Source organism: Echiichthys vipera (genome assembly GCF_963691815.1).
Source record: "Echiichthys vipera genome assembly, chromosome: 11".
Taxonomy (NCBI): Eukaryota; Metazoa; Chordata; class Actinopteri; order Perciformes; family Trachinidae; genus Echiichthys; species Echiichthys vipera.
The window spans coordinates 22,692,047-22,708,800 of record NC_139836.1 but is presented as its reverse complement, the minus strand read 5'-3'; the positions used below and the strand labels follow the sequence as shown (position 1 = coordinate 22,708,800).

Sequence of the window (16,754 nt, the reverse complement as noted above, 5' to 3'; positions counted from 1 at the left end):
TCTCTCTCTCTCTCTCTCTCTCTCTCTTTCTTTCTGTCCCCACAGCCTGAGGAGTCCTCTTTCCACAGTTAACCAGCAGCTGGCCATCAGGTTGGCCATTTCAACTGACAGCTGACAACTGGGTTGGCCAGTCAACCGTAACAAACAGCACAAATTGCTAGCGAAACAATCACTGGCCAGCTTTAATGGTCTTAAACTGACCAATAACCAACCAGCAAAGGCCGACCTGGCTCCAGTGGAGAACTGGATATAAATTGCTTTAAAAATATAAATAAAAAAAAACAACCAGCTATCTTGGATGTCATTCAGTCTTTTCAATCGAAAAAAGAGGGAGAGATTTTTTTCCAAACCCGACTTCTGGCACCATAGTAGTATTTGAAGTTTAAGTAGTAGTCTCGTTGGCGTACGATCGCGATGAGGGAGGGTGGAGGTGTCTAGGTGTCGAGGCAGGTGCGCCTCCTGTTGGCCAGGAGGTCTCTGTAAACGGAGGAGTTGAGGAAACGGGGGAAGGAGTCGCGGTGCATCAGGGTGTAGATCTGGAACTGGGCCTCCTCATACATCAGGTTGCTGGGCTGAGCCAGGCTCTGGTTTATTCCTTCTCTAACCCGCGAGTCCAGACTCACCTGCGATGAGGAAAACAAATTCATCATTTATAAACCATCATGAAGACGTGACAGACTCCACAGGAAGACGTGTTAAACATTTGATCAATCTGGCGACAACTCAGCAGATCAGATCACTATTATGGTTCTTAACAAGACTGACTCAAAATGCTCAAAATGAAAACACGTGTTTATCATGTTCACCACCTTCGTACAGCCCGTTAGCATTTACATTTAGTTAACAGTTAATTAGTACTAAAGCAAAAGTACAACTGAGGTCGACCAAAGCATTGGACAATTTGAAAATGGTTGCTACATGGAAAAATCGTCAGGATTGGGACTATGAATGTCTCTAACAAGTTTCATGATGGACTGACCGACACTTCCATCCTCACTTATTGCTGATTTCACACAAATCTGGTACCTCTTTGGGTGATAATATGGACACATAGTCTTCGTATATGATCCTGGACTTCTCCTCCACCACTGAGGGATCCGTTTCCTTTTTCAGCTCTTCACAGGCCAACCAGAAAAGCAGGTTGTCCTCGCTGTACTCTGAGCGCAGGAACTCCTGGAAGACCTCCCGGCCCTCCAGGGTGCGCAGCATCATCTCAAAGCTCCGTGCCCACGACAGCGCCTCGTCTAGACTGGGGAGTCTACAGAGAGATAAAGACATGCATGAGTGTGTGTGTGACACTGACACACAAACATTCAAGACTGGAGGGGTGATGGCTGGACCTACTGTTCTTCTGCAGTTTCAATACTGTCCATTTTGGTGCAGGTCTGTCGTTCACTCCTCTCCAGCCTGTCTTCATTCCTGGATTGTAAAAGAAAAAATGATTATGCTCGCCAAGACAGATGTCTGGACATGTTTCAGGCAGTTTCAATGGATAAGTTTGGTTATCAGTAGATTTACTCATCCCAGTTAGATCGGAAATCATTTTCATCCATTTTTAGTTACATATTTGACAATACGGTTGGCTATTTATGTAGAATTGAGACTGCAACACTACATTGATCGCGATAAATATATCACTTTTGTATCTTCTTGCAAATCAGGATTCCCCATTCTTTGTTACCACCCATGAAAGAAAATCTTCACTATATCCAGCTCACTTCCACACCAGCTGTCAAACCCCCAAATGCACTTCTAAAACCTAGAATCGCTTCATAATGCAGAGCATCAACAGGTGAACCACAGGGCTGAAAAGAGCAAATAAATGTCAGCCAGGAGTTTCCATTTATTCCATCCACACTGACAGCGTGCAACCACCCACTGTCAGCAAGCACGGACGCTATGGCTTAATAAACTTTATATCTTCTAGCGCCCCAGCACTTCATGCTGTCTAAACCTTCCTACGACAGAGCTAAATTTGCTCTCTGTATCTGCACAATGTAGAAAAGTATAGATAAGGAAGATGTATGATATAAATATAGGATCAGGACTCAGCAGATACTTAAATATGACCCCATAATCCCGACATGGACAGAAATGCTGTAATAACATGAGAATAAAGACATTCTCTTAGATGTAACAGACATTTTTTAAAGATGATGTATAGTTGACTCTAGCTTGCTCTGTGTGTTGGTTAAGTATTTCCCCGCCCCTGGAGGCCACAGTTTTCACCCTGGGAGGCTGAACTTTGGCATGGAAGTCATGTGTTTGTGAGATTGTGTGTTAATGCATGAGCTCGTATCACCAATGCGATTTTTGAGATTGTTTTACAATAATTCCATTGCAAAATACTTTCCTACTAATATTCATGCCCTTATCCCCCAGCCAGTAATGCTGAGGGATCAAATGTTGGACATCTCAGCATGTAGCTTCAATTTTGAGCTTTTTAAAGAAAATTAAATCCGTCACCTGTTTTTACTCTTTAAACTTTATGAACGATGTTAAAAGTAATGGCATCAAGTCTGTAATATTTAATAAGAGGTAAGGTTTTAAGGTTTTTATCTCTGTTCTAAAGCTGAAACTACTTGTTGATTAATCATTTACTTGATCTGTGGAGAATGAGTCAGAAACCAACTCGATAATTCATTATTTAAGTTGTTTTAAGCTACAGGATACAAACATTATCCAGCCGCAGCGTCATCACTTTTGGGAACGTATTGCCTCTAACTGTCATGTGTCGCAGTAATCTGAATTTATGGGGCAATTTGAAGATGTCACTTTGGGCTTTTGAGAACTCTGACGGTCACTTTTTACAATTTCCTGATGTTTTATAGCCCAAACAAAAAGAAAATGATGAGCAGATAAAAAAATAATGAAAGCTCTACTCAGTTCATCTCTTTCAGCTATCAATCGCACTGGGAAGCATCTGTGCGAGCTTCAAACGACACGTGCTTGAGTCCATAAGCGACATTCGAAACCTTTATGTTCTGTAATGTACCTTTATGAAATACACGGTAGTCTCTCTGTCTCTTGCGGTCCACAATGCAACACACACTGAGCCGTCTATTTTTGTCCCACCACGGAGGATCTTTCCTTCCTCTTACTGTCTCTTGTCAAAGTCCCCATTGTGCAGCATTAATGGGCTAAGCTAGACACAGCCCTGGGCGCCCTCACAATACAGCTAAATATACAGACTGTTCTTCACAGCTGTTTTGCATGTGATGTGTGGATGGAAACAGAAGGCACCCCAACTAGATAAAGGCCTAGTGTGAGGGCGAATGAAGAGGGGTTAGAAAGTAGAGAAAAAGAGACAGAGAGAATTAAACTAAATCTAAGAGTACGCCATGACCCACCGACACTTTGACACATCGCAAATCCCTAAAACTGCCCCCCATCAGCGGATGTGATCTCCTGTGAATCACACACACTCACACCGATCTCTACCCCTTGACACAGATGTGACACAGAGAACATTCACTGGCTTACATGTAAGTCCCACAAACCGGCACTGAAAAACGCAAATTAACCCTCGCCGGCCGCAACGCTAAAATAAATAAACACGCAGGGTACTGAATACAAATCTCCAGGCTCATTCTGGATATCTGACACCAGCATCTGATTGAGAAACACACAGCGGAGCCACACACAGCACTCACTACGGGCCCAGTCCACAAGCTGCCACCACTTCAGATGAAGTGGTGTGAAAGAAGCAGCACATTCACCATTCACTGCCTGAAAACAATGTTTCATTCACTTCTCTCTCCCGGCAAGAGTGCAGCCACAGCGAGGCAGAGGTGGGAGCGAGGCAGCGGTGGGAGTGAGGCAGCGGTTACTGCCTTGCTCAGGGGCACTTAGCGCAGGAAGTGTTTGTGCTAGTTTGCTATCTGTAAGTCTGAGGCCACTGATATTTTTTGTTGTGTTGGCTGTGTACTCTGCTTGCTCTTTAATGTGAACATATAAGGCAGGAGATAAAGACGAAACTAATCATTTTTTTCATTATAAATCATCTGCTACTTGGATTCTACCCGCTCATGTTTAACTATATAGTACATATGCTTTTTTAACGCAATTTTGTATGTTTTAAGCTATTACTGCATTATCATCTGTCTTTTAAGTCCTCGATTAATAAACACATTTTTTATAAAATGTTAAAAAAATGTTAAAATTGCTCCAAATAACATCCCAAAGCCTAAGTTAACATATTTAAATTTCTACATTTTGCTTCCAAAAGCCAAAGATATTTAGTTTACAACCACAGAGGATTAATGAAAACAGTAAATGTTCACATTTTGAGAAGCTGCAACTACAGATTTTTGGGCATTTTGCTTAAAGATAGGTCATATAATTATCAAAATTGTAACATATTAATATTTTGCCAATCCACAAATCAATGAATTGCCCATTTTTTCAGCTCTTGAAGGAATCTTTTTGGTTTTTTTACACTAGTTGTCTGAGGCTTGCAGGTGGCTCTGCCATACGTTATGCATTTGATGAGGTGTGATGCATTTTTACAAATTTACAACATCACAAGGCCTTTGTACTTTAGTTTTGTATATGTCCGTAAAAAGGAGAACCCCAACCAGCACAGTAATTAATGAATAGTCTATATTAAATAACCACATCGTAAAGCCTATTTTGTGTACTCTTGTGTTTATTAAATACTTGACAAATAAAAAGGACTTAAGTTGACAGGGAAAAGTTTCAAGTGAAATTATAGAGAAACAAATAAAAATACATTTCCAACTATACTCTGTTTACATGCACGCACTCAAATGGTGTGATGTACCGTAATTTCCGGACTATAAGCCGCTACTTTTTCCCCTCGTTCTGGTCCCTGCGGCTTATACAACGGTGCGGCTTTTCTACGGCTTACGGTAACCAGGGGCGCGCACTACCGAGGATGCGCGAGACCGAGGCAGACATCTGGCGCCAGGTAACGAGAGCAAAACAAAGAGTAGGAGAGCGTCAGCGACAGTTTGCGTGAAGGAAGTGTTCATGCAAACACCCTCAACATGGAAAACAAACGGAGAAGTGCATATGATGCTGCTTTTAAGTTAAAGGCAATCGATCTGGCTGTCAAAGAAGGAAATAGAGCCGCTGCACGTACCTGGTTGGTTATTTTGATAACGTAAACGGCCGCGGGACTGCACTTTTACTGCCGTGTTACAGGCGAGCACTTTGTATTACTTTGCACCGTTGTATTATTTGTACTCTGCACGAATGCTGTTCGCCATGTCAAAGATGTGAAAGTTTGATTGAATGATTGAAAGATTTATTGTTAATAAATGGGACGCTTTGCGTTCCCAAACAGTCATCTCTGTCCCGACAATCCCCTCCGTGGTAGCAGGAACCCCTATATACTACGGTAATTACACATCAAAACGCCTGCGGCTTACAGTCGGGTGCGGCTTTTATATGGAGCAATCTGTATTTTACCCTAAATTTAGCTGGTGAGGCTTATAGTCAGGTGCGCTTTATAGTCCGGAAATTACGGTAGTAACAAATCTGCAACATATTTATTTCACATCAGAGAATTTGAGTTAGTATGTGCTTGTTAATATCAATTTAGATTATAATAGTAATAATGGGGAGACCCAGGACTAGGTGGAGAGATTATATCTCCACACTGGCCTGGGAACGCCTCGGGATCCCCCAGTCAGAGCTGGTTAATGTGGCCCGGGAAAGGGAAGTTTGGGGTCCCCTGCTAAAGCTGCTGCCCCCGCAACCCGAGCCCGGATAAGAGGATGAAGATGAGATGAGATGAGATAGTAATAATGTTATAGTAATTGTGTATCATGACATAGCAATTTACGATTTCATTGAAAGATGATAAATCATCACATTGAATTATTGTAATCAAGGGCAAGATTCCATGATCAAGGTGAGCACTGCGACTGAAAAAGTGAATCTGAATAGTAGAACACAAAGGTGATGTGTGTGGTCACAGATAATCTTCTTACATTTTTTACCACTTTATAATGTGGGGAATACGTAATTAACATTGACTTGACTTTAACATCTGGCTTCATAATTGTTCAACTCTGAAAACTGTTGAAATGGGTTGGTTTGCAGGATGGTTTACGAGCTCCCAGCCCAGACCTCCCTGCACTGGATCAGGCACCAGCTCTGTGTCAGTGTAAAGTATTTTTTCCGCTGAATTTCCAGAGAACTCAACATCAGTGTAACATCACAGGTTAGGCAACAGGATTAAGGGCAGGAACAACTGTGTATTGTTTCAGACACAGGGGGGGGTTTTGTGTTACCTTATACAACTAACATTTTCAAATGTATTAAGTTGAAAAGTAAAATGCTAAAACCCAGTGTTTTTTATTATTTCGTTGACACAACAGTACAAAAGTGACCTGACCAATACACCGTCGAATAACACAATGCTTAAAAAGGTGCTGCATACTGAAAATGTCCCTGTTGTGAATTTTATGATCAAATATGTTGAATTCATACGTTGTTTTAGCTGAGTGTTAATCATCCATCATTCTTTTAAAGCAGCTTCTGACCAACTTCAGTTCGTGCCAACTAAAAGAAAAAGCTTCCAAATTGCTGAAAGTCACCAGATTACATCACGCCTCTTACAGTAGCTGCTGCAGCCTGCAAGCCCTTGTTTTTGCACCACTCTGAATAAAGGGGCTGTGTTGTGCTTATGGACCGACAAAATCTATAAAAACATCGTTCATAGAGGCTTTGGATAAGAACACTTGTAACCTGAAGTGTTTAAAAGTATTGTTATAGCATTTTCTTACCAGAGACACTTGCAGCAGCCGCACCAGCAGAGGCAGCAGGTGTTGGGTCGGGGCTGTCCAGGGGCCTGGGGTGGGGCCTCGATGTGCGCCGCCTGCCTTTTTCTCATCTCCACTCCACTCACACTCCGGGGCTTCGCAAAGGATGCACACAGAAAACAAACACTGTTAAATACCCTTCAAATTGCAAAAATATCACAGAGAGTACAGTAGTTTACTTTTGGCTTACTAGCAATGTGTCTTAATGGGTGTGTGTGTGTGTGTGTGTGAGAGAGAAGGGGGTGCTGTGTGTGAGTGAGAGATAAAGAGAGATGAAGTGAGAGAAAAAGAGCACTCAAGCAGGACAGGGAGGATTCCCTTCCTTGTACGGTACGAGGGTTCCTGGCATTTAGCAAAGTCTTTCACTTGGCTTTGACAGAAACTACACATACATTTCAATGGGCGCAGACACAGACAGAGGAACGGGGTCTAGACAGATGTGTTCAATAAATACACACATCACTCATAATAACCCGTTGTTGCCTCAGAATGTGAAACATCCTCTGCAGCAGGAAATGAGGATCTAAGCAGGGACACAACAACTTAAAGCTGCAGTCGGCAAGTCTGGCAGATCGAGTTGACTCAGTCAAATTTCGAATGTTTACAACTCTGGCGCCAAGTACCACAGGCTACTCCGCTCTCTCCAATCGAGTGCTCGTCAGTGCGCGTGCACCAGATTCCTGTGAGCGCGCCTGTCTTCTCTCATCAATAAAATGCTACACGGAGGGAGGCTGGCTAACTTACTCACAGCAACTGCTAACGGCATTTAGCATATGTCTAACTTAAGGCGTGTGCCTGTGATACTGTAAATGCACGAGGGGGGGGGGGGGCAGTGGGATCTGAGGCGTGTGCACGAACTGTGAACTGTGCTGAGTGGATAGGATGGCGCTGAGGATTTTTGCAAAACAAACAACGAGCTCTAGGTGCACGTAGAGACAATGATTTATGTTGTTTTATCGGAACATAGTGTCGATTTCAGTGAATATGATCACACAAATGTCGCAGACTTTAAATAATGCGGTGGTTCTTTCCCACAGTGACCCTGTTGTGAGGCTGTGATGTGTCTGATATTTTGTCTTTAATGCACAGTATGAAACATGTAATGAGAATGAGTCTGTGAGGGCGGCTTACAGGCACATAATGTAAACGTCAGCATGCTAACATGCTCACAATAACGCAAACATGCTGCTGTTTAGGTACAGAAATTGGACTATATTCACCACCTTGGTTTGTGTGTTAGCATGCTTACAGATGGTCATTTAACACAAAGTACTGTACAGCTAAGGGTGACGGGAATGCTAATTTTCCAGGTGTTAAACTAAAGTATTGTACACATTAAAAGAATTGAAGTGATGATGGCGCTGGAAGAAAAGTTAAGGATTATCAAAGTTAATACAATTCATCGTGAGGAGAACATGAACGTTTGCACCGGACTAAAAATCACTAAGTCATAATTATACATCATCTGGGGATTTTGAGTGTATACCAGATATCGATCCACCCAGAGGCCTGTGATGTCTTTGATTTGCTTGTTTTGTCTGACTAACCGTCTAAAACACTAAGATATTCAATTTGCTGTCATAACCACAGAATGTTTGGCTTTTTTGCCTCGACAAAGACTGAAATTGCAGATCAGTTATCAAAAAAGTTGCAGATTATTTTCTCAGTTAGTTGAGGGTTGCACTCATTAGTTCGAAGATTTGAAGATTCATTCATTCATAACAGTGACATTCAAATTCCAAAATAACATTGGAATTCTACGCAGCTTTGTTTCCAGGTCTATTCATTCTGTTTAAACCCGATATTTCTGCACAGTTGCAGATAAGGATTGTCCTCACTAATATTATTATCATTACACGATTCATAGAATTACTGTAGAATACGCAGGAGGCTGCTTACGCTTGTTTTGCTAATCAAATCATTTTTGATGACTTGTTGTAAAGTCCCACATTTGGTTTGAAAAAAAGATAGATGTAATCATTTACAAACATGTTTTTATCCAACTAAATGTTCTGCATCTAATCCACGAATGCTGGCATTAAGCTCTCTCTCAAAAACTACATTTTTAGAAAACTGCTTGCCACAGCGCCATAAATTACATTTGCATAATCAAATTGAGGATGATGATGTCATAAAATATGAACATATGATTTGAAGCTTCAGTTCAAAATCTCAATAGCACATTTTGAGGTAAAACATCCCTACGGTGCACTGCCCACTTTGTTCTCCCTTCAAGTCACGGTGGACAACCCTGTGCTGCGGGGCTTTCCCTGGGGAAGGTGCCTCCGGCCCCGCAGGTAGGAGTGCGAAGAGCCCCTTTAATATCACACAACAGCTCTAACAGGCCAACAACCCTTTAGGCCACTCTAAATACAATAACAACTCTCTAAGAACGCTGAGATAACATACATTAATGTTATGCTATTTTTCATCTTCCTCCAAGCGAAAGATAATGACACGTGGTACCATTATCCCGCTTTAACGACAACAGCTCTCCCACGGTCCAACAGCCAAAAGGGTATAATGCGAGAAATGAATGAATTGCACTCTTGTTGTCGGGGAATCACATTTACATTAATGAATCATAACTCTTACCTGCAAACTCATGGTTTAAACTAAACTCCTCATCAAACACTTGAAAAATAAAAATGAAAATAAAAATAAAAAGTGCACTCCAGTACCAAGAGGAGCCTTCTTCCTCGTTCCCAGTACTCTGCATACACACATGCGATCTACTACAATGGCAATACAGTACATGGCAGGTAAGGCTGAGTCGACCTGCCTGATATGCAAATGCAGTGGCCTGACCAGTGGAGTGGCCATCAGTTATTCAGCGACTAGGCAGCATCTGTGGAAAATCAGGCTGCTAGATGCAAACGACAGCGAGGAAACGGCTTTGTTCTACACCGGGAGAAGGAGACGGCATTGACAACGCATGCAAATATGGCGAGGAAATACAAATACACCCAGATGAGAGGGGAGAAAATGGAGATGACGAAGAAGAGAGCTACAATATCTGCCGTAGATGTGTTTTTTACCCACATTTTATTAATTTAGACATCATTTAAAATAGCTTGAGGAGGCAGAATTTCAAACATTGGATGTCATACATTTATTGATACAGTGGAGCTCTTAGAGAATCTAATGTGGGTGTTTTAAATGAGATACCGTTTACTAGTCGTTATCGAGGTGACCATCGTGATATTTATTTCAGGTGATATAATCCAGCCTATCTATGCTTAAACCTCAATGAGAGAAGAAAAAAAATCTGAAAGACACTGCCAGTTCTTTAGGGGATCATGATCGTACTACTTTCACGGGTAAATCTCAACTCCAGGTCCATTTTCTCGCTTTTTCCGACACTTTCAAATTCATCTCGCGGTCTTCATCGGCGGATGGAGTTTGCTCAGTTGTCATGGAGATGATATATAGAGTTGTCATAGAGACAGACATCTCCATGACGACAAAGCAAACTCCACCCATCGATGAAAACCGCGAGATGTAGTAGAAAGCTCTTATTCTTATCGATATATACTTTTACAAGGCTGAGAGTGAACTTTCACACTCGACAGACGTATCGAAGAGGAAGCTTTTCTCAATTTCAGGGAGCAGTAAAGTGATATTAAACAGAAAGATACAAATACCTAATTGCCTCTTTCTTTCTCTTTGTCTTTTTTGTTTTGTTTTTGAAGTGGAAAAGAAAAAAAAAACATCACGTAACTTCTTCTTTAACAGTGAATATGGATGACCTGTTAATCCACAAAATTCTGAAGCACATTTGGATGTTTTTTAAATTCATTTTTGTCCACTGAGACGGTGCAGCTCGGCTCTTCTCTTAGTCTATACGTAGTCTGTAAAGTGTCCTGAGATAACTTGTTATGATTTGGCACTATAAATAAAATTGAATTGACTTGAATTGAATTTTCTGTTATTTACATTATGCTGCTCTTATGGCTACTCTTTTTTATGGTTTATTCATTTTTCTTTAACACCAAGAGACCCCTTGCTAACTTTAATAGTACCCGTGTATAATGACCATAAAGATAATGCTCTTTTTTTTTTTTTTTAGGATCAAACGCTTTCAACTTTACATAAGTTCAACATCAATGAGCAGCGGAGCTGTAAAAATAGCCGATGGTTTGGGGGGCCAGTTATCATCAGACAGGGTCGGATAAGTCGAGCTATATATGGGAGCGTAAAAGCTCTGGGCTGGAATAACAAAACTAAAGGAACACGTAACCTTAATCAACAAAAACCTCAATTACAAACAGGTCACATTCAAATGTATTGTTTGACTTTGATGCATGCTGGAGACATTTTACACCTCATTGAGGAAAACATCAACCAACTCTTTATAGACTTTATTTCTTTATCTTGATCTGAGACATATGAGGGTGATATTATTCCCTTTTTATCGACTCATTCAAATCATGTCTCAATGTCTCCTTCAGATATTAACTTATATTAATACAGCATCACAATCACACCAGACAGAATTCACACTTACCATGAATTAGTGAGTTCCTAAAAACAGGTCAGACAGAGCAGTCATGGCATGAGGTAATAGGTTGCTGGACGATAGCAGGCTGGTTGACGGAGTGACTGACTGGTGGGATGTCTGGGCGTCTGTTTGGCTAACGGACCAGCTGTTTGGCTCGCTGGACAGGAGGTTCTTTTCACCACAGAGAAGAGAGGTCGCTGGTCTCACCATCCCTGACCCACTGGCACAGAAAAGGACACGAGAGCTGTGGTGAAATGGAACTACTACCTCTCCTCGTTTCCTTATTTTCGCTCACTCCTCTCTCGTGTTTCACTCGCCGTCGCCTCCTAGGCTTCCTTGGGTCTCGCTGAAAGGGTCATTTACGGACTTGGGAGTACAGGGGGCAGTGGGAATACAGCATCTGGAAAGCACACAGGGCAAACAGTCAAAATCACGACATTATTTTATCCAGCAGGTTGAATAAAGGTGCAGCCCAATCAAATTCATCCGTTTTATTTATAAAGCACAATTTTAAATAAACACAAAGGTTTCCAAAGTGTTGTACAGTAAAAATAAAAACCATCAAACATAATAAAAAGACAAAATACTAAAGATAAAAGACAGAATAAAACGGATAAAATCACAACCTACATGGTGTTTAAAGCCAAAGAAAAGAGGAGTAGTAGCAGTAATTTATCCTTGGTGGCGGTGCGGATATACATCCTCTACTTATTGACAGTAAGTGCTCACTGGCAAATGCTGCAGTGAGAACAGAACCGGTATCAATGCATACATATAATCAATCCCTTTAACGTGAACACTTTGGATAGGAGTCCCTTACAGTCTTGTGACTGGTCTGTACTTTAGATTTGAAAAATAAACTTGTCAGTGCTTTCTGGTGGATAAATGACGTAATGGACACAGTTTGAGGGCTGAAACGACTAGCTGATGAACTAAGTAGTCGAACGTAGTAGTTACATCGAACTAATCTTCAATCAATCACTGGCAAATGCTGCAGTGAGACCAGAACCTGTATCAATGCATACATATAATCAATTTCTTTAACGTGAACACTTTTGATAGGAGTCCCTTACAGTCTTGTGACCAGAATTGTGACTGGTCTGTACTTTAGAGTTGAAAAATGAACTTGTCAGTGCTTTCTGGTGGATAAATGACGTAATGGACACCGTCTGAGGGTTGAAACGACTAGCTGATGAATTAAGTAGTCAAACGTAGTAGTTACAACGAACTAATCTTCAATCAATTTTGCTCATTTGTTGATTGTAAGTAGGGGTGTAACAGTTTACAGTAGTCACGGTTCGGTTTATACCCCCGTTTAGGAGCCACGGTTTGGTGCAAGTTCACTACAGATGGAATAAAAAAAATAGACAATTGCATAAGGATTTGTTTCTTTTCACTGATTTTGGACAAACTGAAGTGTCAAAGACAGACAAGTATCCTCTTTTTAAATGATATCCATTATAAAAATAAGGAACAAACATTTCTTTATTCCACTTTACAAACACTTTCCCAAAAGGCAACAGGTTACAGAAGGACATAAAACAGAAATGCATCACCAAAATACATCGGACAAATACAAAATAATACCTGTGCACTTGGAGGAATGTCACACGTATTTCCACTGTGGCTATATTTACACATTCAAAGCACCGAAACATTTATCATGCCAGTGATCGGCACGTCTGGAGGACGCTGTTAAATGAGCATGTTGGATGTGTTTCCATTCACACCCCCTACAGTGGTGGAGCGACGCCAACACAACTCTCTCTCCTTTGCTTACCAGGAACCCACAGATGCCAGATGCCATAGTGTGACTAGTATGACTAGTGTGACTTGTGCTTGTGAAAGTTGCTTTTGCCTTACATGACTCAATCTACACACTGTGTATTCTGCTTGTGGCTTCATGCACCAGGTCGTGACCCCCCAACCCTGACCCCTTATACTGTGATGATTCAATAGGAATACACAAACCAATACAGCCCTAAAAGGTTATTCACCATTGTTTTCTGCTTGTCAAAATGTGAGTATTTGGTGCTATTCCATTGTAAGTCAACAAAATAAACAAAATGTTTATTGGATTATTCTGAAAGTAAAAGACAGATTATCAATAATGTCAACAATACTTTGATGCTGTTTCTAAACTGCCTCAAACAGTATCGCCTAGGGGTGTAGTGATACACGTATTCGTACCAAACCGTCAAGGCACAGGCTATTCTGGACGGGTACAGATATGGGCCGCGGCCCGTAAATATGGCTTACATAGCGTGAATATGCCAAATGTACAGTCTTGTTTTGTGGTGCGGAACTTAAAACTTAAAGTCAGAGTTCCCCCTGGACCATTTACCCCTTTGGCTCGGCTCACATGTGCGCATTTGTTTGTGTGTCATGTTTCATACTGACGGCTTAAAGGGTTTTACTGTTGTGTTTATTTGTTTACTAATAAAACTACTGTTCATTTTGACAAACATGCAATTTTTCATTTACCCCCTTAACTCTAAACCGTACCTTCCTGTACCGTACTTCAAAACCGAGGTACGTACTGAACCGTGACTTAAGCGTACCGTTACACCCCTGGTATCGCCCAACATATGCGCCGATACTGATATATCTGTGATAAGTCAAGGGATGTGGTCCAAACGAGATGAAATAACCAAATCAGGAAATGAACCAAATGCAGTGTCATCACTCAGCATTAAATTGAGTGTAAACACTCATCATGAGAAGGATTGAGCCCATCGTTGGTGTCACAACCCAACAATCACAGTCAGATGCCATATGCTGGATTGTGACCCTGCATCACCGCTCTACTCAACGCCACTCGCTCTTTTTTGGTTTTCCATTAGCAAAAGTTGTGGACGGTACCTGGTACTTTCCTTGGCACCAGCCCGGTTGGGGGGTTTCAAGCCAGCTGAGATACCAGAAGGTGGAGTTAAAACACTGCAGACTGGTCAGGGAGAACCGCCACAAGCACAGCACGGGACATCCTGCACAAACCTGCCATTTTTAAATAGGCAAACTAGAAACACAGTGTTTATCCACTCGCCCCAGATTTTACAAAATGGCAGCCCACAAAAATACGCCGTACAATTGACCGTACAGAGGTTCCAGCGAGTGTCACGTGTGTTTCATTGATGCTGTAAGTTTCCATACAAGAATTACTGTTTAAACAAGTCCCTTTCTCATTACAGCAGCTTCAAAGTGTTCACATGTTGGCCTCAACACTGGAGACTCTTTATATTATGAACTATCACCCGTCTGTTGCGACTTGGTGATTAAAATCAGCAGGTAAAAAACATTTTAAGAGCAGACGAGAGAACAGATAATCTCTTCATTTACTATCAAACATTTGAATTTTTTTTTAGATGGTATACTACACAAACTACATGAATAGTAGGTTCAACGCCTATTCTGTTTCTCTGACACCTGACTTGAATTTCATTTGTTTTGGCCAGAACATAGCTCATCTACACTTTGATTGTCAAACCACGACCTTACATGTAGCCACCACCCCTCCCATATGACACAGCATGCTGCCTCAATACAGTTCCACTGTAAAACCCGCAGAAGCATCAATAAGTTAGACAACAAAAGTGTCTCTTATATTTTAAAAGGATATGAAGAATCCTTTCAAATAGCTGTGTGCAAAGATGAGGCTTTTTCTGTTGTGTACGTGTGAGAGTTTGAACCGCGTGGCCCCAGGAGGAAGATGGCCGCAAGAGTCGCTTTAAATAACACGCTTTCTAAAAAAGATGAGCACTACCAAAGTGTTGAGAAGCCTGTCAGCAATATGTGTGAGCTACAGCTGAAAGAATAAGTCCATTAAGCGTTGGCAGAAAAATTATCAGAAACTTTTCTGATAAGAATTCAATTTTTTAACCAACGATCCCTTGTTTTAGCTACTCAATTGTTAATGCGTGCTGCTTTTCTGTGCTTTAAATCACTGTAAAGTGAACATCTTTGGGTTTAGGACTGTTGGTGAGACAAAACAAGACATCTGAAGACATCATCTTGGACTCCATATGGATGCCATAGATCAATGAATTGAGATAATAATCGAGAATGAAAGTAATCGTTATTGCACTATGAAACCATGTAATTTGGGGATTCTAACAAACAGCAGGGAGTCCACATCACTCAGTCATTCAAGTGTTCGTTCAATCCAAGCGTTGGTATACTCTGCCTCTGTTAGTCCTACAGAGTTTGAATACATCTTAGTAAAACACCTCCACCCTCCAATCACATAACATCAGTCTCAAATATGGTGATTGCATGAAACCTCGCCTGATTGAAGAGTAAAAGCTGAAAGAGATGGATCAGGAAGTCTCCTACACATGTAGTGGCAACGTAATCTGGCCTCCTGTCACTCACGAGGTCAAAACTCCAGCAACACTTGTTCTCTAAAGAATGCATTTGTGGGCCTTGATCAGGGTCATCTTCACCCTCTGACTCAACACACCCATGGGAAACTGCGGTGTGGGTGCTGCTCCCTCGGCTGTGCACGACATGGGCTCTCCCCGGTGCATGACAGTAATAAGTCTAGGCGGTGGCAAAATCAACTTTAAAGTGGTGAATGCATGGGGTGAGCTTGTTGCAGCAGTGGATCTGTTGCATCTGTCTGAAGGCCTGTGCATATCTTTAGATAACAAGTAGGCAGGCTCATCGGACCCTGCTCTCTCTCTCCCTCTCTCCCTCTGTGTGCACTAGCTCTGCTGGCTGGCTAGCTGCTGGGGCTGGGTGTTTTGCATGGTTTCTCCTGCAGCCGCCCGAAGAACCCATCTGAGCCCTGCCCGCTGCAGCTCCGAGCAGCCGGGGGGACAGGAGAGGAGATCCCCTCCCCGACTACACAGAGCCAGGGCTGCACAGCGCTGACTGTCGCACCGACATTTTTCAGAAAATCAAACACCACCCACTTTCTACTCGCTAGCTTTAGCCGACAGCCTGAGATCCGCTATCTCTCTCTCTCTCTCTCTGTAGAGAGAGAGGAGGAGGAGGAGGTGGCAGCTGAGCAGCAGCAGCAGCTAGCGCCGTGCTAACGTCAGCTAGCCAGCCCGTGTGGAGCATTACGCGCGGAATAACCAGCATCTTACCCCCTTTATGTCGGGCTGTCAGTGTCCTAGGGTGATGGGAGTGAAAACGCGGTGTTCCGATGCGTGTTTAACGGCATCGTGAATGGGAATCCTGCGGTGTAATGTCCATCGCCGCTGTTTTTCTGCCATCCGCCCCACTTCAGCACCGAACGCCGCCGAGCCCCTGGATGCACTGCGCAGGCGCGCTGTCACCGCTGCTCTATGTGCTGCAGTCGGTGAGAAGATGCACTGCTGCTGAGGCTCCACACACACACACACACAGACACACACACACACACACACACACACACACACACCCACACACACACACACACACACACACACACACACACACACACACACACACACACACACACACACACACACACACACACA

The 16,754-nt window shown here is 42.3% G+C and overlaps 1 protein-coding gene across 1 annotated transcript; it reads right to left on the bottom strand.

Moving 5' to 3' along the window:
• Positions 1–335: 335 nt before the first annotated feature.
• Positions 336–16,487, bottom strand: rgs17 (regulator of G protein signaling 17). Its single transcript, XM_083923452.1, has 6 exons — positions 16,380–16,487; positions 11,299–11,692; positions 6,756–6,886; positions 1,345–1,419; positions 1,027–1,258; positions 336–623 (listed from the first exon to the last, which is right to left on the bottom strand). Exons 2-6 carry the CDS (start codon positions 11,299–11,301, stop codon positions 435–437), a joined length of 630 nt encoding a protein of 209 aa, XP_083779578.1. The 5' UTR covers positions 11,302–11,692; positions 16,380–16,487; the 3' UTR covers positions 336–434.
• Between the last annotated feature and the right edge of the window lie 267 nt (positions 16,488–16,754).